The 26,832-nt window shown below is 36.6% G+C and overlaps 1 protein-coding gene and 1 non-coding gene across 2 annotated transcripts in view; one reads left to right on the top strand and one right to left on the bottom strand.

Moving 5' to 3' along the window:
- Positions 1-7,775: 7,775 nt before the first annotated feature.
- Positions 7,776-26,832, bottom strand: part of SLC30A7 (solute carrier family 30 member 7) — a 93,397-nt gene continuing 74,340 nt past the window's right edge. Inside the window, 3 exon segments of the mRNA NM_001163598.1 lie at positions 7,776-7,823; positions 16,046-16,195; positions 23,341-23,431. Coding sequence (NP_001157070.1) covers positions 7,776-7,823; positions 16,046-16,195; positions 23,341-23,431 — 289 coding nt within the window.
- LOC114111192 (U6 spliceosomal RNA) lies at positions 17,955-18,058 on the top strand. Its single transcript, XR_003587285.1, has one exon. It is a non-coding gene; the product is annotated as a U6 spliceosomal RNA (small nuclear RNA).

Raw genomic sequence — 26,832 nt, 5'->3', positions numbered from 1 at the left:
CTTCCTGGCTAAGGCCAGAATTGTTTTTGTGGTGTGTTGAGGGTGTTTGTGCATGTGTGCTGAAATGGAGGTGGCTAGAGTCGGACACTGAATAGGAGAAGTCAGACAATTCCACATTGTGACTCTGCACACAGTAATGAAGTACTATGAAGTACTAGACAGGGCAGTGGGAATGGAAAGGTGAGTTTAAAAGATTTCCAATAAATGAGGAGGAATTTTTGATAGGGGATTCAGGAAATGGGAGGTGGCAAAGGCAATATTTAGATTTCTAAGAATTCTTTAAGGAATTCTGAACAGAAATGGTAGCTGAACAGATTTGAGTGGGAAAAGTAAAATTAGAGATGCTGTTAGTTCTGCCATGGTGTGGCAAGAAGTAAGCCATTGATGGCTTTTGATTAACTCTACAAACTAGGGAGGAGTGAAGCCGTATTACTAAGCACTACAGAAATGGTTAGAGAGCAAGCAGAAGTGCATGTAGACACACATGAGATACTTGACAACACACACTGAGGATAAAGCCCTCCCTGTATAGCACAGATTGACGGTAAGGAAGAGACTACTTTGATGAGTATGTTTGAGAAAATGGGATGAGTGGGATCTGGGGTTTTGCGAAGAAGTTATTTTAAAAAAGAATTTCTTCTGATTAGAGGGAAAACTTTGTAAGGATAATGGTCAGATGTTTTTGGTCTTCATTTCCTGTAGGCTGAGATGATACAGAACAAGGTGAGAAAATAATTTGAGGTTAAATATCTGGAGATACTTTTGAGATTTGTTTATGAGGTAAAATAATGAGTAGGAGGATTTACAGTGAGGATCTTCAGTGTCGAGACATTTCCAAGTCTTCTGCTATCTCTTCTCTCCTGATCAGATTTGCTGTTCCTGGGCCCTGAGAATCATTCTTTCCCTTACATTCCCTAAGTCCTCCAGAATCTGTTCCAGTGACTTAAATTCACAGCGGTCTTTTCAGCTAATCAAACAACAGACAATTCAGGTTGTTGTTGTTGTTCAGTCACTCAGTTGTGTCCAACTCTTTGCAACCCCTTGGACTGCAGCACACCAGGCTTCCCTGTCCTTCATCTCTCAGAGTTTCCTCGAACTCATGTCCATTGAGTTGATGATGCCATGCAATCATGTCATCCTCTGCTGCCCCCTTCTCCTCCTGCCCTCAATCTTTCCCAGCATCAGGGTCTTTTCCAATGAGTCAACTCCACATCAGGTGGCCAAAGTATTGGAGCTTCATCAAACGAACAGACAATTCAGGTAAAGACTTTTTAACAGAAATTTTATTGGAAGAATTTTGATAACAATCATTTATTATTCTTTTTAAATATATCTGAGGTTAAACAAAATACATGAATGTCTTCAAGTAGAAAAAAGTGAAATACACATTTGGAATTTGTTATGTTGTTCTTAAGCAAATCATAATTGCTCACTCTAGTATATTCAAACCAAATTACAATATAGTCGTTGACATTCCAACCTAGCCTTGTACTCAAATGTTTATTTAGAAATGTTTTGATGATGTACTCTTCACCGAAGGAATCAAACCCAAATCAAACCTGGCCATATGTTTAAACCATTAAAGACAGGGAGGTAAAGTGTTGTAGGGATATTTAAAATATACCAAGAAGGGATTTGGCAGCTTTTCATTCACAGTATTTCTGATACAGAAGACTCATTCTGTTTGTTGATCAGTCTCACAAATGTTGGGGCAAATATCACTTGGGCAGATATATCACTAAATTTGCTGCTGTTAGAGGAAGCGATGAGACTACACGACAAGCTCTTGACAGGATATGTCAGTTCAAAACAGAATACTGAGTCTAACTGACATATGATACATAAAATTCAAATACTAACATTCAAAACAAAGATTTTTAAGAGAAGTTTTACGCTGGCAGCAGTAATGAAAAGAGACAGAAAATAAGAAATAGAAGCTCTACTAAAATTTAGTATTTAGAGGGGAAAAAGAAGATATAAACTACCTTAGGAATATTTAAATCACTTAATGAATACATGTAGTGTTGCTTTTATAGAAGCACTTTGAAGATAGACCTTTGAAAGAGTTTTGGATGAAAATGCATCTGGGATAAATGAAATAGAATGTTATACACAGACCCTTAAAGTATTGGATAAAAGGAATATTGCAATTTCCTATAAAAAGAGAGACTGTGGTTTCTCATTCAAAATACACAAAATATAAAAATTCAGGTGATCCAGGTTCCACTGTCCCAGTTCTACCAAACTGCTGTCCTAACACAGCTTGCAAAATGGAAAACATCTCTGTATTTCCACTGTTCCTGTATTAAAATGAAGGAGTAGCTTACAGGGTGACTTTTTTAAAAAAAAAGGCCATAGTGAATATAAAGTCACTTATCTGTGCAAAAATGCCAAAAAAAAGTTAAGATGTCTTCTGTAATAAACAGTAAATTACTGGTTTTCCTTACCTGTGTATCCACTGCTGACTACAATAGTTACTCACTGGTTAACCAAACATTTACTGAGCATGTAAGTGTAAATTCATGCTAAATTTGGTGATAATAGGATGTATGAGACAAAGACATTCTTTTCTTACAGACTTTCCACCATAATCAAAGTTACAAATATTAAAATTTTCAAACCCATGGGAAGAGTTCACAGTTAAAAAGTTTAAGCATAGATTCATACTAATTATGAAATATATTTCTTCCTTTTGAAGAGCTATAAAGTCTATAAAATGTAATGTAAATCAAATTGTACACATCCCTCTCATGCAGTGCAAAATCATCTGTACTTCTTAGAAGACAACTTCCTACCAATTAATTTAACGTCTCTTGGCCAGGAAGTGTTTCTCTTCACTCACACTGGCACTGACACTTGAGTCAGTCCCTTTTAAGCAGTTAACTCTGTATCAAGAAAACATTTTACATTTTTCCAAAAAATGGTCTTAAAAGTGCTTAAAGGACCTCTGATTGTTCATTTTAGTCTGCAGAGTTTAAGTTAGTAAGGTAGTAAGCGCAGGAGAGGATCCAAAGAAGGAATGAGTCTAAACAAACGTATGTGCTGTGCTTAGTCGCTCAGTCGTGTCCAACTCTTTGTGACCCCATGGACTGTAGCCCACCAGGTTCCTCTGTCCATGCGATTTCCCAGGCAAAAATGCTGGAGTGGGCTGCCATTTCCTTCCCCAGGGATCAAACCTGCGTCTCCTGCTTGGCAGGAGGATTTTTTTTACCACTGAGCCACCTGGGAAGCCTCATAATTTTATAGGAGAGTGTATGTAAGTCTAATATAACTTCCTGGATCTTTAAATCACTATAGGATGACATACAAAAACCAGAGTAGTTGTCACCAAAAAGTACTCGATCTAGAATCAGTGCTCTACTACTGGCCATTCCCCAGTCAGTTCATTTACATGCTCTCAAAACAGCATCCTCATCTGTAAAATGGAGTTATGAATTTCTTCCTCATAAGCATATTAGGAGAATCAGAAGATAAAATACATTTGAAAAAGATCTATCAATCAAAATCATGCCACATTCTTTTTTTTTTTTAATGAAAATATAAGGATTTTACATGTGATAACATGAAAAAGGCCATACAAAGAGCCTGATACATAAATACTTAATAAAAGGGTGTTCTTTCTGTATAATTTGTAGTTATGAAATGGTTAAACATAAACCAAAGACACCTTCATCAAAGACACATTGATTTATAGTAAATAAAACTATACTTATCTGCAAATACTTTTTTGACATACTTTTTCATTGTCTTGATTCTGTGGTAGAGATCTAGACCATGAAGACTTTTGGGGGATCATGTCTTCAAACAGTCTTCTCTGAATAAAACTTTTATTGAATGTTCTTCGAAGAATATAATCATTTCCTTTTTTGGGGGCCAAAGTTCTTGTGAATTAAAAAATAATTTGTTTTAAAGACTGACAAAAAGAAAAACAAAATTTAACTTTCTCAAGGTAATGCTTTTAATGAAGAGTTGAATGTTGCAATTTAGCATTTGGGATTCTCTATAAGACTTCAAAATTCTACCCTGTTAAAATTTTTGGTTTGTTCTATACAACATTTAATGCCCAATTTTGTGTGGCTCTAAGAATAATGTTAAGAATTCAAGATCCCTCCAGTGGCTGAAAATTTAAAGTAATAAGAATGAAATGATCTGTGAATTAGCCTGGTTTCTAAAAAGTATCAATTCACAGAACATAAACAAAATAAACTAAGCAGGCCTTAAATTGGATTTAGTCTTGAGCAATAAACAGAAAAATTTACTCACAAGTTAAAAGTATCCAATGGAGAGATGTCACTATTTAAAAAAAAAAAAAATCAGGAACTGGTTACACAAGAGTAGAAAAGTAAAAAAGAGTAAAAAATTAATTTTATCTTTCACAAAGAATACTATGGAAATAATATTCTAAACCTCATCATTAGCTATGAAAAATAAGACAGTAAAACTCCATTTATAAAGTGCCTTAATGTACCAAAAATGGAGGTCAGATGTCTTTTATTTAAAAATGCTTCTTCATCACATTTACATAAAAGCAAATATTATTAGACTGGAGACACAGCACAGAAGAGTAGAAAGAACTCTTGACTTGGAGTCAGAAAACCTAGATTCTGGTCTTGACTTTGCCACTATAATTACTTCTGTGACCTTGAGCAAATGACAGCATTTCTGGGCTTCAGTTTTCTCATCTGTAAAATGAGAGGTAGAACAAGACTGCTTCTACGGACAGTCTCCTTGTATGTAAAATTCTAAAATTCTATGTTCAGCGATGAATTATTTTTATTCTTAAGCCCCAGAATTATATGAGGATGCTACCATATTAATAATATCTATTAAACTGATTATTCTGTAGGAGGTTAAAAAAAATTATAGAACTCTGATCAACTGCATCAGGAGTCAGTGATTTGGCTGTTTAACAAAGGTGCACAAAAGTCACAGTATTTTGGCTACTGGTGTATACAAACAGGCTTTGAAGAATGCTGGAGCATTCCAGGTTTACGAGAAATGCCAGTTACATCTGTTTCCACTTCCTCATATCTCTGCAGAAGAGGCTGTGGGATGTATGAGGAACACTGAGCTACAGATAAACTAGATACTGTCATTCAACAAAGCACACAAGGAGCCAGCAAAATACAGGAGCTGTGAATAGGTTAAGCCCTTCATCTCGATCAATATATTCTTAGATGTAAAAACACAAAACTAGTCTAGGTATATTTCTATTTGGGGAAGTTTACTTGGCAAGGTAAACATTCCCTGAGCAATACAAATTTGTTCTCCAGAGTATATTTTGGTTCTTAAAATATTAGCAAAATTATATCAGATTTTTTTCCCCAAAAATTAGCCCAACATTAGAATCCCCAATAGGGACATTCTAAATGTATTTTATAAGAATAGTCAAGTAATATTTCTCAGTGAAATTATCTACTTTAGCAATACATCTGTGTTAGAACACTGAGAAGACAAAAGTATTTCCTAAGAGTAAGAAAAAAAAAATTGTTTTCCTGTTGTACACACAGGTTTAAGAACATTTAATTAAATCATAAATGTTAATGCCAATCTGCTAAATGATATGAACTGGAGATCTCTTATAACAGGTGCAAAATGAAGAGTTTCATCCTGGTCAAATGTCCTAAAAAACCACACTCATGCACTTGTGTACTGAGTGTAAAAGTTAAAGTGATGCATATTTTGACAGAAAACTTCACTTGGAATGGAGGACTCAGTGAAAGGCAGAAGTGGATCTTCAGTGTGCACTGGTAAATTTTATAGGCCAATGCAAATATTACCTCTGTATGCAAAGTATCAGTACAGTTTCACATAATTAGTTTTTAAAGGCACACATCAAAGTCCCTGCCTTCATGCAAATCTGTCAGTTTCCACAATATGCCAAAACCTAAAGAATATCTCAGGCTTGGCAGTGGATGCAAACTTCCAAGTGACTACTTATACTTACAGTGAAAAAGTAGTACTGTTATCAGGACATTTCCTTTAATATATCCCTCTTGAAACATCTTAACAATTGTTTCAGTTAAAAGCATTCTGCTGACAGGAATTTTTAGCTTCAGAACTGCCTGGCAATACGTAAAAATACTTTGAAAATACTACATAATCTGCACATAAAGGAGAATATCTATAGTTCATGGCAATCTGCAGTGGTTTAGAAAAGCATAAAGAAAGCAGTCTGTAGTTTACAGTATATTTCAAAAATTGTAGGTCAGAAATAGAGCAATAGGTACTCTGAAACTTAAGACAAAACCAACAGTGATTTCTGCCACATCAGTGAAAAAGTGCTTATTACTTATCTTCATTCTAAACATTCATTTCCATCCTGCAGGGTTCCCCCCCAAGAAAATTAAAATATTTTTAAACTTTTCCCTTTCAGTTAAAAGGGAATGTACATTATGAGAAAATGAAGTACAGTGGGAAAATATCTATGCAGATCAATTTCTTCATAAAACATAGAGAATATTTAAGTAGAGTGTTCAAGCACTTATCTCAAATTGCAATTTTATTTTTCAAATAAACAAGAACCTAGAAATCAACTTATTTATGAACTTCCAAGATACTTGTGTTAGGAGTTCTATATTACCACATTTACTCCATAACTTCACTACTTCAAACTCAGTAAAATGCCGCTTTAGGATTCCTGAAAGCAATTGTATTTTTGCAATGCTTGCATAGGAAAACAATGATAGGACTTGGCATTTGAAGAACGAAAAAGCAAAATAACATTGTCACAACCTTTTCTGCTTTCACTCTACATGCTTTTCCCTTTCATTAAGAGAATCTTTAAAAACAGCAAAGAGATACAGGAAAGTTTATCATAGACACAGTAGCTTTTTAGAAATTTGAAATTTAGCAGATGTGATAAGTCTAAACACCTGTCTGTATAACAGAAGCATCTGCAAAGTTTTGAAAACACAGTACACAAAATAATTTATTATAATAACTGAATTTGATTTAAAAAGCAAAATAACACCTTTTATTTTTTGACGAGAGAGCAATAAAAGGCAAATTTTTCTGTATCTAAACCTATGCTTGAAGTACACAAAAAGACATCTGTAGATGTTACTAACAAGAGTCTTATTTTGTACAGAATACAGAATACCCATTAAAAAAAAAAAAACATATACATGACCTTTGATGGAACATTTCTATGCTGGCAAATACATTTTCTGATACAAAGGCACTTTGAAAACCCAATATGGTTTGGTTCATAAGTTTGCAAGGTACAAACAATTTCACAAACATATGATTATATTGAAAAACGTCAACTACTGTGACATTACATATAAAACAGATTTCCATTTCTTATTTTTTTTTCCTTTTTTAAAATAACACTGGTTTTGTGGGAATGAAAGCAGTGGTTTCCAGCAGCTTCAGTGAAGACATTCCAGATGATTAGAGACCCACAGTCTGAATTTCTTACTGGCTAGCATGAGGGGTGGGAGTGAGGGCATTTGAAATGGAAAAAAAAAAAAAAAAAGGAAACAATACCGAGAAAACAATACCCTGGAACAAAACTAGAAACCTCAGAAATCAAAATGGTTTGGTGAGAAGAGCACAAAAACAAGACCAGAAGTCCAGGGGAGATCCTCTTACTTCTGACCCCTTAGTTGTAAACTCCCGGCAGAGCACGAACGGTGGACTCTACCTGGTCTACTTGACGCTGGGGAGTTGTAGTGACGATTTCTCTTTTTAGAAAGCCTGGTACAATGTTTAGGATTGTACAGTACCAGAAAAATTAGGTCCCCCCAAAAAGCATGGTTTCTTTTCACTCATTACATGGCCGCAAAGTCAATCTGTACATAAAGCTGTCTCACTCCGGCCTGAAAAGTTTAAAAAAAAAAAAAAAATGAGAACATTAAACAAATTATAACAGACTATATATTTCTGAAAAGTAGTAGGAAACTTTTTTTTTCTTTCTTTTTGAAAAAGGGAAGAATTATTTTTCTCTTCTGTCTTTGGGAAAGAATTCCCCATTTTTCATCATAAAGTTCCAATAATTTTATTTTAGAAACAAGTATGTTAATAAGTTATAAAAACAAACAAAAATATTCTCCATATAGCTCTACAAAAGAAAGCTGTGCTACTAATTACATGCCTGGCCCAAGTGAATTTTGGAAAAATGAGGTTACCCATCTACCTGTATTCTCCTAGAGAGAACACCACAGTGATTGACGAGTTGGCTATTAAAATCAGAAGTCAATGCCATCTATATCTTCCTATGATAAATGATTTGTAAACACTGAAATAAGTAAAACCATCTTATCAGTTATTGATTCCATTACACATCCATTACAATTCCCTTCAATTTTGGATACAAACTTGCTATTCAAGGACACTGCTCTCAAAATTGCCCCCATCTCTTCTGTATCAATTTTTCTATATTTCCTGTCCACAATTCCTTTATTCTCTCTTGAACCCGTTTCAACCAAACTTTTGCTGCCAACCACTTCTTCTAAGTTGCTCAGACCAGTGCTCAATTCTCAGTCCTCATCTTAGTAACTGGTCTACACAGGGCATCAGTTCCTCCTGCTAAAACACTTTTCCCACTCTTAGCTTCCACAGAATACTCACTGGTTGCCCTTTTACCTCACTTATCAGTCTTTCTCAGTCTCCTTTGTGGGTTCTGCCTCCTGTCTGAACACTAAACACTCAAATACCCAAAGACTCAATCCTCAGATCCCTTCTTTTTTGGTACTTCCCTCTAGATGGTCTTACCCAATATTCAGACTTTCAGTACCATCTAACATTCTCACACTTTTTGTAGTCTGAAACCTATCTACCATCTACTTGACAGTTCTACTTAAGAATGTCTGAAAGCACTGAAACACAGCTAAGCTGATCACTATCTCCTCCCCTCAAACCTGCTGATCAGGTATCTTCTCCAGCTCAATTCCTCCCTCAATGTTGCAACCGCCTTTCTTTCATTCCCAACCCATTATTAGCAAAACCTGTTTGCCTTACCTCCAAAATAATGAAACTCTAGAGTTTGATCACTTTACGGCACCTCCACTGCTATCCCCTGGCCTGAGTCACTATCATCTCTTACCTGTATTCTGTAATGGCCTGTGAACTAGTTTTCACCCTTTTACCTTTGCACTCCTTTGGTCTGTTTCCAGCAGAGCAACCATGGTGCTGTCACTCTATCACTCAAACCCAACAACAGTTTAATCTCCCTTAGTCCTTTGGTCTGAGTCCTTACAGTGGCCTTTAAAGCTCTCCCATGATCTGGTCCCTGATTCCCTCTCTTGCTTTACTTTGTACTCCTCTCCCTCTGGTCACTCTGTTCCAGCCACAACTGGCCCTTCTGCCTGGAACAATGGTCCTCAAGACTGCCATGTGACATATTCCCTCTCCTGTCACCTCTCTACTCAGATCTCAGAAAGGCTCGCCCTGACCACCCCATACCAAGTGCAGTCAATTCATTCATCCAGCAAATACGTTTGGTGCATCTCTTAGATTCCGGGTACTGTTCTGTCCCCTGGGAATACAATAGCCAACAAAACAGGTATCAAATACCTTGTATTCATAGAGTTTATAAGCTATTGGGAACTAGGAAGGAGAGGGAGATGATAAATAATCAAGTATATATAGTATGTCAGATGAGATGATGAGATAGATATCATCTATCTATACATCTATCCATCCATAAAGAAAACAACAAAAAAAAAGCTTGGTGCAAGAAATGGTAAATGCTTCAGCACCTCTGGTCTCCCTACTCTGCTCTCCTTATCTCTAACACTTATCACTTTCTAATGTATCATAAAACTTCTTTGCTGTGATACTGTTTATTATCACCCTCCATTGATAATGGACTCTTTCTGAAATAAAAAGATTGTCTATGTTTTCACTGCTGACTCCCAGAACCTCAAGTAGTGCCCATCACACAGTAAGTGATTAACATTTGTTGGATGAACTGAAATTCTACTAATTTCCTTCTTTCAAATAAACAACTTGAAAAACATTTAAGCATACAATCAGTTACAATAAGCACTCTGTCAGTAACACAGAATGAAAAGTAAATTAGAACATTCAAAAGAAAGGAAAATCCAGAGTGGGGGGATACAATAATAATGCTACGTTTTCATAGGAATTTCTGGGCTCCTCAAAGCATTGCTTCCAGCATGGCTTTCTTTCCCTCTAAGCATTCAAGCTGGAGGGCTCTGCCCAACACTATGAATGCCCAAAGAGGCAGGAGCTGCTCTAATGAAATAAAAAGCCTGATAAGACCCTAGTGCTTTTCTAGCACAGAAAACATGTTAGCTTTTTTGTCTCATTAAAAAGGAAAAAAAAAAAATCCTCGCTGTCGTAAAGTTAAAGTTCTCTGAAAATGCATTTAATAGCATGTACCTTAAAGACGTCTATGGCAGAAAAAAGATAGAACTTAATATCTTATGATTTTAAGCTAAAAACTGAAACAGAATCTCAGTTTTTCTAATTTTAGAATTGTGGATAAATATCAATCCTACCTATCTCTCACAAAACTGTTGTATATTCATCCAGTATTTGACATTTAATAAATCCTTATTACGTAACAGGCACTATTGTAAGAATCATGTGTGAATATATGAGAACAATTCTACATGCTATAAAAAACTTATGATTGATTATATTTGATTTACTCAACCCACATGGACCCAAAATAACTATACTTAGGAAACCCTTTTGCAAATTTCTTGTATATCTAACCTCAAGTTGTTTTTCAGTGGTCAAGTCATGTCTAACTCTTTATTGCCCAAATAAACTGGCTTAATTTCTTTTCAACAAACTTGTTAATGAAAGTTAAATGGACAAAATAAGTTGGTCTCCCATTATTATCTCTGCCACTTTCCTAAATCCTGGCCCAAATACAGTGAAGATGGTAATAAGAAATGAGGTAGCCCAAGGCAATAAAAAAAAAGGGGGGGGGGAGAAAAACAAAGAGGCTAGGTAAATTGATCTTTGCATAATTATGAGTTAATTACTCAAGCTGGTATTTTTCCCCTGAGGGCCCACTGCTTCATACAAAAGCTGTGTCTAACAGGAAAAGTGATGTGTTTCATCCATCTGGCTGGATGGGCACAGCTTTAAGTCTTCCAGGTTCCCATTTTCCTTTCTCAATTTCCTTCAAAGTAGAGAGAAAAGTGAAATTTTCAGACTCCTATAGTATGTCACCTACTTTCTGAACGCAAACTAGGTTTCCTATACAGTTTATTCTCATGACAAATACTCCAGGAGATCAAAACGGTGCTTGGTTCCCTTAAATATTCTACTATTGATGTTAGCACTCAGAGGCCTGCTGAGGGTTGTCCTTCAAAAAAGTGAAAACCATAGAATACTTGTATCTTATATCCTGAGAATCATGTACAAACCATAAAAAAAAAAAAAAATCAGTTAAAACTTTTTAAAATGGGAAAGACAGTTATTTTTGACACCTATGCTTCAAAGAAAATAACTGTTAACGTGATGTCATAGACTTAGAATATTGGCCATAAATATTCATTGCTGTGGCAAGGAAAATAAATCAGCAATAAAAATTTAGAAAAATAAACAAGACTATGGCTATAGAAAATTACTGATTGTTTGTACTTCTCTCTCAATTCTCAAAAACTACAGAAACTTTCTACTTTAGTTTTTGACTGAATGTATTATATTAATCTTTACCCTATAAAAATGAATTTTTAAAAAACTGCCTTAGTCTTTCCTATGAAAACAAAACCATCTAAGAATTCATGAAATAGTGACTGAATATGATGAAATTACAAGTCATGAACAATCACGTGGGTCTGGACTCCTTTTTCTATAAACTGGGGCTAATACCCTACCTGTCTTGTAAGGATAGACTAATACATTAGGTACCCATCACAGTGCTTGGCATGTGGAGGGCTCTCAATAAGGCTAGCTGCTGATGCTGTTGTTATTTCCACCACCATCAACAAATGAGCATTTAAACCCTGTGGATTAATGAAAAACAACCAATACTTACAAAAGATAACCACCCCCCCACAGGAAAGGGTGGAAAAAACAGCTGGCCACCTGGAAGGCTGGATAGCTTTTTCCTCCTTTCTACTCTCCCCTCCCAGGAGACACAAGGTGGGGTGAGGTCTGCTGTCAGAAACACTGAAGGGATTATGCATGAAGGAGAGTGGTGGAGGCAGGAGATTCTGAATCTTGGGGAACTCTCAACTGGGCTAGAGAGGAGGCTCTTCAGCTTCCTTCTGGGTATCAGTGTTAACTTCTCTTTTGAGCCTAGAGACTAGAGCATAGAAGGCTGAAGCAGGAAGCTGAGTTAGGACTTAACAGGCAGAAACAGGCCAGAAGAGAAGAAAAAATGGAAAATACCAAAATAGAGGTTCTATTGAAAAGTAAATAACATGCATTAAGTTAAATCATCTTTTCTGCGTTGTGGAGCTGAGAAGGGTTATGAGCCCAAGCATATTCTAGATTTTTCTTCTAACATTATTTCTAAACAAAAGTGTGTCTAAAAAATTAACAGATGATATCAGCCAGTTCAAAACAAGAAACATAAAACGATAAACTGCCTTCCTCATCCAGTTTCCCAAGTCCACATCCTGTTCAAATACTAAATGTAAATAATGTTTTCTAGTTCAACAATTCCCCAAAAATATATCATTTTTAAAAAGTTAGTGCATGCAGTGAGGAGAATGTACTTTTTCAATGTTAACAAAAGCCTTGTAGTTTAAAACGGGATTATCACTTAACTAATAATCCCAAAGAAATATTAAGTACTGAAGAGACTTCTACCAATTCTCTTGTGTTATTCTACATTTGTGACAGCAACCCAGTTGTTGTAACCATTCATGATTGAATGATAACTATGGAAAATGAGAATAAAAAGACATGCTTAATGCACAGTTCCAAAGAGTCACAAAGCTTATAGATTTATAAACAAAACAAAAAGCCATCGTTCTCAAATTTAATGTTAACCTCAAAGTTATCTCCATACAAATTTTAACAAGAACAACCTAAAAAAATTTTTTTAAATCAATTTAAGATCAGCTCTAAGAAAAATACATTAAAGTATCATAGAAGTACCAGGTATTGAGAAAATTCTTCTTTTGGTCTTTTGGAACTAAGGCCACCGGTATTTAAAGTCTTTCTACAAGAAAAGTACTTAAAGCATTAGTGTGATTTTTTTTCTAAAAACTGAAGCTAAGTAAAATCTATGATTAAGATATAATTTAAATTTTTTAAAAATGTAAAAAAACTTAAATTTCAATTCACAAATTGAAAATGTTACTGCCAGCCCAAGGATATACTCATAGCATAATGAATATGCATGATGAGGGCATAAGCAGAAAAGGAAAAAAAAAAACACCCTTCAATTTCACATATTTCAGAACCAAAATAACTATCACACATCAACTTACAATCATTAAATGTGTGGAATCAAAGTTATGAGTAGGGTGACTTTACTCTCCCCACTGGGAAAAATGTGTTGAACCATTTTCACTGCAATCTAAGACAGTCCCTGGTCTCTGCGAGGAATGAAATCAAGTTGGTTTGACCTTAGCTGATAAAAAGGCTTAAATATGTTTTAGAGCTGCAAATTTTCAAAACCAAAATACAGCTTCCAAAACCAAAGAAGCAGCTGAGTAAACTTTCAATTTCAGCCATTTTCAAAGCCAAGATTTCTACGGTTACCAGAAGAACCTCCCTCCACATACTTCAATTACAACTTCAGCAGTTCTTAGCACAGACACCACTGCTTGTGCATCTCTAAACCTGTAAGTCACACTCCTTTCTCAGAGGGAGAACTGTGATTTAAGTGCCAAAGTTTTAGGACAGCATGAGGTATTCCAGAGCTGGACAGATGCCCATGCTGTGAGGGTGGAAGGACATGGTATAACTAGGAGAAAATCAATAGACTGACGGAAAGAATCATGATCTAGAAATGGCAGTGGAAAGCAAGGTTGTTGAAGGCTACTGAAGGCTAGCCACACTCTCCTTTTTGCCTCTGAAAAAGGGAGGAGGTGTGAGGATTCTGGCTTACTGTGAAGGTTTTACATGCTGCATTATGAAACTCATAAGAGTATAGATTTCTTACCGCATCTGCTAAGAAAAGACTTGGTTCTTAAAAGTCTAGGATAAATAAATGGTACTAGTATATTGTTTTGCAGTAGATAAGTCTTGCTGTTGCCTACGTTATAAGACCATTTCGTTAATTATTCCAAAGGAACATAACCATACATCTCTCTTTTATTAGACAAGAGAGATCATTTAATTTATGCTAAGGTACTGAATTCAAACTGTCCATCTGTCCCTCTCTCTTTCTCTCATTTGTATATGAGGCTTAGAGGGTCTTTAAGGCTTTAGAGAGAAAGCAACAACTGAATTGGACCTTTACATTAGAGTAGGATTTTTGTCTCATACAGATAAGTAGATAGTCTAGTGGGGCTGGAGTATGACGTACAGGCAGTGAATAATAGCAGTAGAGAGGCTGAAAAGTTAATTGGGTCATGCTAGATAGTCTGGGCTTTATCCTGGTGGTAATGAGGAGCCACCAAAATTTTATTTTTTAACTTTTTATTCTGAAAAGACTTAAAGACAAAAGAAGAACACAATAAATATCTATCTGCCCATCACTTATATAAACCAATCACTAACGTTTTGCCATATTTGCTTTTTTTTCTGTATGTGTATTTATTTGTAATCCTTTTTACTTTTGCTGAAGCACTGAAAAGTTAGACATCCTGATGTTCTGCCACTAAAGCCTTTGGCATGTATCTCCTAAGAACATGAGTATTCTTCTATAGCCACAATACCATATCATACCCAAGAAGTTTAACACCTACACAATTATGTGAACTATTATGTATTTATATTTCAATTTCCTGATTATCCAGCAGTTTCCTTTGTGATGTTTCTCTCCAGTTTAAGGTCCAATCAGGCACCACACACTGCATTTAATTGTGAAAGTGAGTGAAAGTGAGGTCACTCAGTCGTGTCCGACTCTTTGTGACCCCATGGACTATAGCCTATCAGGCTCCTCCATCCATGGGATTTTCCAGGCAAGAGTGCTAGAGTGGATTGCCATTTCCTTCTCCACTTTAAAGTCTTCACTTTAATTGTGAAGTCTCCTCTAATTTAGAAAAAGCCCCTATAATTCCTTTTATTCCTTTCATGACACTTTTTTAAGAATCCAGGGAGACAGGCCTCAAGCTAGGTTTGTCTGGTTGTTTACTAGTGACTGGATTTACATTAACCGTTTCTGACAAGAGTACCACACAGGTCATGTATACTTCCCACTGCATCACATCAGGAGGTTTGCGTCAGTTTTTAGGCACAGATTTTTATGGCATCAGTGGAATCAGTTTCCACATTAGATTATGTGTTAGATCAATTTGGCAGCAGTGTCAACATCTACATTTTCTGACAAATATTTCCAGCAAACCAGACTCCTCCTCCAAAAAAAAAAATCTGTGGTCTCTCTCTCCTCAGATATTCTTGACATGATGTGCTTATTTTCCAGTAGGTTCAGAATAACCTAGTAATCACTTTTAGTTTATCAGTTACTATGTCAACTCATGATGGCATAAACATTACCTGATATAATTTGGTTGCAGCCATGAACTGACTAATTCATGATTCCTTATATAGAATTAAGAAAAACTCAAGAGCATCTTAAGTCATTAAATCACAAAGAAGGAGTGGTGGCTTTGCTATCAACAAAAATGTTAAGAGAGTTTGCTCTAAGTTAAAGCGACTGACCAGGCATTATTCTTATTCCAAATACTATCTTAGAATTCCTAGCTTCAAATAGCATTTAACATGTCTTATAAGGAGTATACAGTAAGAGAGAATCTACTTTTTCATAAAGGAGCTCAAATCAGCTCAATGATGAATAAACAGGACTATCTTCATTAAGAGTATTCACTAAAGCAAGGATCTCCCAAATTTGACTCTGTGATTGAAAAAATATTTTATATGTACCCCACAGTATAGAATATATATATATTTAATATGTTAAATAGTAAATATTTTTAAAACTAGTAGATACAATAAATTCTTAGACCCTTAAAAGAGGTTAGTAAAAATATCATACCTGAGTAAAAATGTTATGCGTTTGGCTTAAAATCCACCTGGCATCAGCATCAGGTGCTACTACTAATTTCAAGGTCCCAACATAAACATCAGAACATAAGGTCCAGAAATGCTGTTCTTGTAAACTGTAAACTCCTTGCAACTGCTGCACCTAAAATATGAAGAGCAGATATCAACATGAAATCAAATATAAGTGGATGCAACTTAAATCATTACACAACACATCAGTAAACATGGATTCTACCCTCTAAGGAAAAACGTGGGCTGGTGGGGTGGGTTCAAACTGATTAACAAATACCTATTGAGTACTTACTATGTGCTGGTACTATGACAGGTGTTCAGGAAATATAAATGAACACATATCAAAATTTGTAGGGCATAGGTGAGAGAGTGCCTAGGGGAAATTTACATTTTCAAATACAGCTGACTGGAGAACAGTGCAGGGGAAGGGACGCCAGCCTGCCTCTCAGTCAAAAATCTGAGGATGCAACCAACTATGGATCATGTAGTACCATGGTATTTACTACTGAAAAAAAAAAAAATTCCATGTATAAGTAGAACGTGCAGTTCAAATCTGTGCTGTTCAAGAGTCAACCATACATCGATCAGAGGATAAACAAAAATACAAATGAGCTAAGAAATTAGGAAAAGAACAACAAAGTCAACTTAAGAAATAAAAAGGAAAGAAATAAAGGATGGAAAGCAGAAATGTGGAAATGATGGAATTCTCAATGTCAAAACACCACTTCTTTGAAAAAAATCAGTGAGCTAGAGAGTCAGTGCTTTATACACAGTGGGGGCATATTTTAGACAGGATGAGTCTTCATTGTGTACAACTGTCAGAAACTATAGGATCTTTGCACTCCCAGGACCCAGGAAACTAAATGCCAACATATACCCTTCCCCAGCTCATGTGACAACCAAAAACGGGAGGGATGGCTCTAAGTCTTTCCAGTGGCTCCGTAAGTGTTCCTCACCCTGCAGTTGAGAACCAGTGACAAGACAAACTCTGATGGAGTTAAAAAAATAAATAAATATGTAATTAAACAAAGTACAAAATGAAAAAGGAAAACTACCAATAATCAATTGAAATAACCATAAAAGGGGATACTATACGAATGCATCAACATACGAGTATACAATATATCACAACCAAGTAGAATCCTATACTTCTCGCCATCTCTACTGCTATCAGTCCAGCTAAAGCCACTCTAGTTTGATTAGGCGGTCTCCGTATTGCTAGCCTTGCACCTCTTCATCTAGTCTCAAAATAGGAGCCCAAGTGAGATTCTGTTGCTTTAAGTCAGATGCTTTCATTCTGCTCAAAATCCTCAGTAGATTCCCATCTAACTCTGAATCAAAACCAGTGCTTCCACAGTAACTCACAGGGACCCATGTGATGCGGCCGCTTGTCATGTACCACATTCACGAGATGATCTCCTCCCCCTCCTCCCCCGCTTGCTTCCTCTTCCCCAGCTACAGCAGCATTCTCACCACTCTGTGAAGAGTCTGAAACACTCCTGTCTCAGGGTTTGCTATTCCCTTTGCTTGGAGTGTCCTTCCTTTCACAATAATGACTGGTCTACTTTATGTGGGCCTTTACTCAAACGCCAACTTCTCAGGAAGCCTTTCTACTGTTATCCTAGATAAAACAACGTTTTCATTTTTACATTTCTCTGCTTTGTTTTACTTTTCAGCAGCTAGTGACACACGCCACATTACTTATGTTATTTATATTGTTTATTGCCTGTCTACTCTGACAGAACTCAAGCTCAATAAGAGCAGGGATTTATTTTTGAGTTTCATGTTTGTATCCTGAACACCTAAAACTATAAGCATCTAAGCCTGGCCTGCAAGTGCTCAGTAAACAGTATATGTATGTATATAAAATGAATAAATACTCAATTTTGGTGTTTGCTTTGGCAGCACATATACTAAAATTAGAATGATACAGAGATTAACTTGGCCCTCGTCCAAGAATGACATGTAAATTTGTGAAGTGTTCCCAATTTTTGTGGTGATCATTTCACAGTGTACATGTATATCAAAACATCAAATTGTACACTTTAAATATATATAATTTTAATTTATCAATTTTAGCTCACTAAACCTGGAAAAAAATAAATAATAAAATCAGGAAAAAAACAAAAAACACAATTTTAAGAAACTAGACAAAAATGAATAAATTTTGGGAAATTATTTCAGAAGATACAGAAAATCCTGTAATACAAGAAAAAAAAAAACAGAAAATATGAAAGGACCATTAAAAATTGAAAAGGTAATAAAAGTTCTCTTTCATAAAGCCTCCTCAACCCTGTCAAGTCCCAGAGGGAAAACTTTCAAGTAACTTAACCTCTTAGTTTTGCCAGAAAATAAAAAAGAGGCGCTACCTCATTTAAGGAAAAATAATCTTGATCCCCAACCAGATAAAGACAGTAACATATAAGCTGAATTCTCTTATGAATTAAGTAAGCTAAATCCAACAGTATATTAAAAAAACAACGTATCATGACTAAGTTAGGTTTATCCCAAGAGGGAAACAATAAACATCAGAAATTCTATTACTGTTATTCTTTAATTAATGAAGCAAAGGAGAAAAATCACACAATCATTTTAATAAAAGAATTGCAATTACTTAATAAAATTCAACCCCTATTTATGCTTAGAAGGACACTTCCTTAACTTACTAAAAGCTATCTACCAAAAATGTATAGAAAACACTTATGGAAAAAAACATTAGATGTATTCCATTGAAGATCAGGAAAATCTTTACAAAGATGCCCAAACTATTGCTATTGTTCAGTATCTCTGTAGACAGAAGATCTGGAAGAGATGAACTAAGATCAGAACACAGAAATTAAAAGAGGCTCAATGTAAAAAGATCTTTATAACAATTAGATCAACTTTAAAGAGAAAGAGGTTACTCTGTGAAGAGATTAACCACTGGTTCCTGGAAATGGTCAAGAAGCTGGATGACCAACTAAATGTTGCAGAGGAGATTCTTGCAACAGACAGAAGTCTGGACCAAGTGAATAATAAGATCTTTTCAAATTCTGAGATTCTCTGATTCTTAGGTAATCTATTTGAGATGTTAACTACAAAAAGGTTGAACTTTTTATCAAAATATTTATTTTTATCAGAATCTGATGCATATAGGATTACCTTCTTTCAGCTCCAAGACTCCTGGTGGGAAATTGAGACAATACCTACTGCGCTCATTTAAGAAAAAACAAAACTGCTTTTACTGGGGAAACAGGGCAAGGTGGACTTTCTCTTCCTCTTTCAGGACTCTGATGACAGAGCAGTTTGAAGTTGATATCCTCTACATTTTTCTAAAGAGTATCCTCACGAATGGTGTGCTGCTGCTGCTGCTGCTAAGTCACTTCAGTCATGTCCAACTGTGTGTGACCCCACAGATGGCAGCCCACCAGGCTCCACCATGCCCGGGATTCTCCAGGCAAGAACACTGGGGTAGGTTGCCATTTCCTTCCCCAGTGCATGAAAGTGAAAAGTGAAGTCGCTCAGTTGTGTCCGACTCTTCGCGACCCCATGGACTGCAGCCTACCAGGCTCCTCCACCCATGGGATTTTCCAGGCAAGAATACTGGAGTGGGGTGCCATTACCTTCTCCCACGAATGGTGTAGTGAAACACCAATGCTAGTGAAACATGCTGACTGAAGAGATTTCTCCTACCTCCATAGAAATAGCAGTATAAGTACATTCTTGCAAGTTATTCTAAAGCCTAAGTTAAGGAATGACTCTTACAGAAATTGGCATTAACTTTCCTCAAATTAAAAATGTGCAGAAAGTGTAGTTACAGATGAAAGTCTATGTTGCTCTCCTTGTTCTGACAGTGTGGTGTAACAAAAAGAGCAGGAGCTTCTAAAGCCAGAATTATATGGATTAGAATCCTGATTCAGCCGCTACCATCTGTGATCTTTGAGTTATTTAAATCTTCTGAGCCTCAATTTTACTCAATTTTCCTAGGGAAAGGAATAGGAAACTTAGCCTGTATGGTTAATTTGAAGAACAGAAACAATATATGTACATCACTTAGTATAGGGGCCAGCTTAGAGTAGGCATTCACTAAATTGTCCCTTTCTCTTCCACAATTATGCTGACTGGTCCTCCCTTAAAATCATAAAACCACAAAAGTCAAACGGGCAGCATTTCACTTTCCCTATGTCAGAAAGAACTATTCTACACTTTCTCTTTTTTCCTCTCGTCTTCTCATTTCTCTGTATGATTACACTGCCCTGTAAGTCAAAGAGAAAATAGAGCCACACAGAAAAGCTCTTCTGACTCACCAAATCTACCAGTCAACCCTCATCTATTTCAGCATTCTCTGTCTTCCCTTGTGGGATACAGTACCCCTGGCTCCTAGCTACAATTAATTCCTCCATAACTCTTTGGATCCTATCCCTTCTCACCTTCTCAAGAACTTCATTCCTTCATTAAATTAACCTGCTTCACTACCATATCATCAATTTCTTCCTCTCAGTTGGCATGTTCCCATTAGCAACACACATGCTCCCAAACTGCACTGTGCAATACAGAAGTCACTCGACACACGTGGCTAAATTTGCATGAAAATGTAATGAAATCAAAACACTAGCTGCACTAGCTCAAAATCCTTAAGCTTCAAATGCTCAGCAGCCACAGGTTCCTTGTGACTTCCATACTGGACGAGGTAATTACTGAATACCTCCATTACTGGGGAATGTTCTATGGGATGCTGTTTTAACAAATTCTCTTCCCCTTCTTACTATATCCATAGCCAAGCTTTCAGCTCATTTCTCTACTCCCTTTAACAACACTTCTTAAAAGAAGTGACTGTAACCACTATCTCTACTTCCCCTATTCATTTCCACCCTAATCTACTATATCAAGCTTGCACAAAATCTACTGAAAATGTTTTTATCAAGGCCATTAATGCCATTCATGATGCCAGTCAACGGTCACTTCTTTGTTTCTATTAGAATTGCCTCAAAGAAATATTTGGCACAGTTGATTACTTCCTCCTTCTTCAACTTCTGGGTTTTCCAGCTCCCTTTCTATCTAAACTCTAAATCTTGAGAGTTGAAACTTGAGCTAAAGAATAGAGCTGAATCCTTCCATGGCAATCTCATACAATCCTAATGTTTTAAAGAAGACATATGGATGGCTAACAAACACATGAAAAGATGCTCAACATCACTCATTATCAGAGAAATGCAAATCAAAACCACAATGAGGTACCACTTCACACCAGTCAGAATGGCTGCGATCCAAAAATCTGCAAGCAATAAATGCTGGAGAGGGTGTGGAGAAAAGGGAACCCTCCTACACTGTTGGTGGGAATGCAAACTAGTACAGCCACTACGGAGAACAGTGTGGAGATTCCTTAAAAAATTGCAAATAGAACTACCTTATGACCCAGCAATCCCACTGCTGGGCATACACACCGAGGAAACCAGAATTGAAAGAGACACATGTACCCCAATGTTCATCGCAGCACTGTTTATAATAGCCAGGACATGGAAACAACCTAGATGTCCATCAGCAGATGAATGGATAAGAAAGCTGTGGTACATCTACACAATGGAGTATTACTCAGCCGTTAAAAAGAATTCATTTGAATCAGTTCTGATGAGATGGATGAAACTGGAGCCGATTATACAGAGTGAAGTAAGCCAGAAAGAAAAACACCAATACAGTATACTAACACATATATACGGAATATAGAAAGATGGCAATGACGACCCTGTATGCAAGACAGGAAAAAAGACACAGATGTGTATAACGGACTTTTGGACTCAGAGGGAGAGGGAGAGGGTGGGATGATTTGGGAGAATGGCATTCTAACATGTATACTATCATTGAATTGCCAGTCTATGTCTGACGCAGGATACAGCATGCTTGGGGCTGGTGCATGGGGATGACCCACAGAGATGTTATGGGGAGGGAAGTGGGAGAGGGGTTCATGTTTGGGAACGCATGTAAGAATTAAGGATTTAAAATTTAAAAAATAAATAAATAAATAAATTTTAAAAAATTAAAAAAAAAAAGGCTATTTATATGTTGATGAATCAAAACTCCTCCTAGTTCTAATCAGTCCCTAAAATTCCAGATTTGCACATCCAAGCACTTCAGTGACATTTCGCTTGCAAGTATAGTAGGCATTTCAGTCTTAACATATCCAAAATAGAACTCTTGATATGGGAGGATTTTCCACTCTCACACCCGCATCAACCTCAACAAATAGTATTAGGATCTAGCTAGTTGCAATTCAACACCTTCTCTCTCCTCTGCTAATATAATCTATCTCTCAAAACTTATCCAAAATATCTACTTAGCTCCACTGTCACTGCTACCACTGCAGTCCAAGCCATAACTTTTCAAATTAAATAATAGCTTCTTAATTGGTTTCCTTTGCTTTCATTCTTCCTAGAGTTTATTCTCTAATAGCAAGCAGAATAAGCTTTAAAATTTAAGTTCTGTGACACTCTCCCAGCATAAAAGCTTTCTAATGCTCCCCACAGAATCAGAATTAAATCTAAACCTCTTAGTAAGACCAGCACTTCTGTATCATCTGTCCCCTGTCATTCTCTCCAGCTTTTCCAGCCACTTTTCCCTTTATCTATTATGCTTCAGCCACAATGGCTTTTCCTCACTGTTTTTCAAATACACTAAATTAATTCCAGCCATAGAACTTATTGCATTAGCATTTTCCTTTGCTTGGAACACTCTTCTCCAAGATTTTCATGTCTGGCTCCTTCTAATCAACAACATTTCAGCTTCCTTGAATATGACACCCTCAATAAATCTGATGTAGCCATCCATGTCTACCACCTCACTTTGTTTCATTTCTATTATAGTAATCATCACTGGTATTTCCTTATTTATTTCTTGCTTAGTGCCTGCGTTTCCCCACCAGACCATAAATACTTTGATAGACCCTGTCTATCCTGTTTACCATTACACCCCTAGGACCTTAGAAGAATATATGGCATAAAAGATGGGGGGCTCACAAAATATATGTTGAAGAAATGCTTATACCATCTGCTATTCATATTCATATTTTAAAAGAGCTGCTGGATTTCTAGACTAGATGAGGACAATTTCTACCACATTTCTTTAGTGAAGCTCAATATTTTCCAATGATTTTATTCTGGTTTAAGTGGCTTTCATGGTCAGCTTTTAATCTTGGAAGAAATACTAAATTATACACACATGCTACCCATATTTATAAAAGTTGAAACCCCCAACAATTTGGAAACAACTAAAACCCAATGGTTTGGAAGCATTGAAACTTACCCTCTGATAGCACTGAGGTAAAGTATTTTCCAAAAGTGGAGGAGTTCTCTGCATTAATATTCCAACAGACTCTCTTAAGAGAGGAATAACACTATAGAAAAGGAAGACAACAAACTTATTAGAGCCACATTCTGATCATCCCATCCTGCAAGGAAGTAATAATATCCCTCCTGACAGCAGAATATAACAAAGATTTATCAGAATAATATGAGGAAAAAGAATCCAGTCACTGTTCCAAATTTTTCATGGGACAAAAAAGTTATTATTTAAGGTAAAAAGTAGAAGACTTAAATGAAATATATCAGGGTATCAAAAAAGAGTTAAATGAAATATTTCAGTGTATGAAATATTAGTATAATACTAATATTATACTACTGAATAGTACTGGAGCATCTAAAAATCTAAACACAAGCAGTCATTTAACTGTCATTTAAAATATGACTTCAAATGGCTAGAATCTTCCAAGATAATCTATAAAGCATATCATGGCCGCCTGGTCCTTAACACTTATCAAACATCTATATGCATTTATCTGAACAGTTCTGTAAAGGAAAATACAAAAAAAAAATTAATACAGTATATTAGGTTCATTCATTCAATGTTTTTCTAATCCAATTATGTATCAATCTTCTTTGATTATTAAAAAAAAAAGGAGCCTGTGTATTACCACATACCTAGTGAAGAATCAGCACCTCTAGTGACAGGGCCCTAAAGACTGTATGAACTGATGTAATTAGTCTGTAACTGGTATTTGGAAATTATAGCTTTAGGCTATTTAGATGGTTAGATGCACACAAAACAGTTAATGGCACAGGTGACTCTACTGCAGCAGTTTTCTAAACTAGCAACACATCAAATTCACCTTAAGAGTGTGGTTTGTTTTCATTCCTAACATACTGAATGAGAATCTCTGAGGCAAAGGTGAAGTATCAATATTTTTAGAAAGCCCTCTAGGGGGAGTCCAGGAAGTCACTGAAGTGAGCAGACACTCACTGCTCTAGTGCTTGATGCTGATTGAAAGGCAAGGTCAGGAATAGCTTCATTACACTTAATAGCTGAAGCCAGTTCTTTGTTTTAAACTTATAGAATCTCAATGTTTCTAGAGAAAAACCCCTCCTGATTATAGCTAAAGGTATGTGTGCACGCTCAATGTTGTCCAACTTTTTGCAACCCCATGGACTGTAGCCCTCCAGGCTCCTCAGTCCATGGAATTCTTTAAGCAAGAATACTGGAGTCAGTAGCCATTTCCTACTCAAGGGGATCTTCCCTACCCAGGGATCAAACTTGCGTCTCCTGAATTGGCAGGTGGGCTCTTTACAACTGAACCGCTTAGGAAACCCCAGAAATCCAACAGCTATAGGAGATAAAGAGAAAACAAAACAAAACAAAACAAAACATACACCTTTTAAGGAAGGTAGAAGATGAAGTGGATAACTAAAAAGATTAGTGTTATTTTTGACAGACAGAAAGGAAAGAGAAGATATTAATGATTAGAGGATTAGGGACAATGCTTGTCTTGCTGTTATATTCCCAAGGAGGCCCAGTAAAGTGCAGTTCACAAAGTGGGCCTACAATACTTGTTGGTTAAATGAAAGATAAATGTATCTAGCGATTAGATGTTTTAGAATCTAGATTAAAAAAGGAAAGGCCTCAGAGAAGAAATTAAGAAATTGTTCCCACACTTTGTGTACAGAGATAAGTAGCTGGGTAAGGAGGGTAAAAGTAGGAACAGAGACAAATAGGAAAATTAAACAGACACTGAGAGATATTGAGATACTGGGAAGCTGGAGTCCAGGAAAGCAACACCAAGGGCAAGTTTAGAAACCTAAAAGTGTGACGAGAATGGCAGTAATGCATATAAAAGCTCAACATGGACAGGAGTTGAAGACACATTCAAGCGAAAATATTCTTCAGTCAGATGGTGATTTGCTGGTCAAAAACAATTAGATGCCACCTTTAATTGCTTCTCCCTTAAAACCTTCATGCTCTAAATCACCAAGTTCTCACGACTTAACCTGCTAAGCATTTCTTGTCTCCACCCCCCTTCTTCATTCTATTACTTACGTCTACAATAATCTCCATTATCATTTCACTTGGATTATCAAATAGCCTCCTAAGTGGTCCCTTTGCCTCTAGTCTTATTTTCTTAAGTCCACTGTGACAGGTGGCTTCAAAGATGGATCCCAGAGACCCCTGCCTCCCTAGTGTGTGTGCTCTTGTGTCATCTCCTCCCCTTGAGAGTGGTCTGGATCCAGTGACTTGCTCCTAATGCATCAAGTATGCAAAAGTGATGCTTCTAAAGTAAAAGACTCTGGCTTCTATCTTTTCCACCCTCCTTCTTGCTCTCTCGCTTGTTCAAAGCTGCCACACTGTAAGCTGCCCTAGGCAGAGGCCCAAGGCAAGGGGAACTAAGAGATGCTTCTGGAGAGGAAACGAGACCCTCAGTCCAACAGCCCCAAAGAAACTCAATACTGTCAACAACCACTTCAGTGAGACTGGAAGTAGATTCTCCCCCAGACAAGCATTAGCATGACTACAGCCCTGGCTGACACCTTGACTGTCACTGTGTGAGGGAGCCTGAGCCAGAGAGCCCAGTTAGCCACGCTCAAGTTCCTGAACCAAGACAAAGATAATAATGTGTGTCACTTTAGCTATGCTCTTTTTGTGTTAGTTGTTATCTTACCAAGGATAACTAATAGAACCATTCTGTATCAAGCTATTAGGCTAATCTAATTGAAATCAGAATCTGACTCTATACTTCCCTCAAAAAAAAAAAAAAAAAAAAAAGGAAAATCCATTAGCAGCTCTCTACTGACTGGTGTGCTGCAGTCCACGGGGTTGCAAAGAGTCGGACACGACTGAACGACTGAACTGCACTGAACTGCCTGGGGAATTAAATGTAAACTCTAGCTTCACCTCCTATCATTCTTGCTTCACATTTTAAGCTCTCTAAAACATAAACCTGCTTGTACTTCACTTTCTGCGGTTTCTTCCTTTCACGCTTTGTCTCATGCTGTAACCTCTCTAGATGTCCCTAAACTGTCCTTTAATCTGGCTTCTAGTCCTTCTTTAAAATCTCAAGTGTCACCCCTTGTAGGGGATATTCCCTGATCCCAAACTGTCCTCCAAACTCTATGAAGTTCTTCTCTGTGCTCTTACAAAAAATCTGTGATATCTATAGTAAGGCTGGAGGAAAAATGGGTGGAAAGCAACTAGAACTGGGGTTAAGGATTTTGACAGTGAAAGAACAGTGGTTATCCTTTCATTCAACCTGAACAGTAATGTCTGTTGCTATCCACTGTGCTGTTATTAAAAAGGTGAAGGTTCCCTGGAACTACAAAAACGGCAAAGAAAAACCTCATAGTAGAATAACAAGGCCTAATTCAATTATGACATTCTTCTTTCCTCTCTTCATCCTCATTTCTCAGGAAAAATAAACGATCCATAACTAAATGCTTTTATACATCTAACTTAAACAATTTTTGTTTTCCT

Source organism: Ovis aries, chromosome 1, assembly GCF_016772045.2.
Source record: "Ovis aries strain OAR_USU_Benz2616 breed Rambouillet chromosome 1, ARS-UI_Ramb_v3.0, whole genome shotgun sequence".
Classification (NCBI taxonomy): domain Eukaryota; kingdom Metazoa; phylum Chordata; class Mammalia; order Artiodactyla; family Bovidae; genus Ovis; species Ovis aries.
The sequence above is the reverse complement of the archived record's forward strand: the minus strand, read 5'-3'. Positions and strand labels throughout refer to the sequence as shown.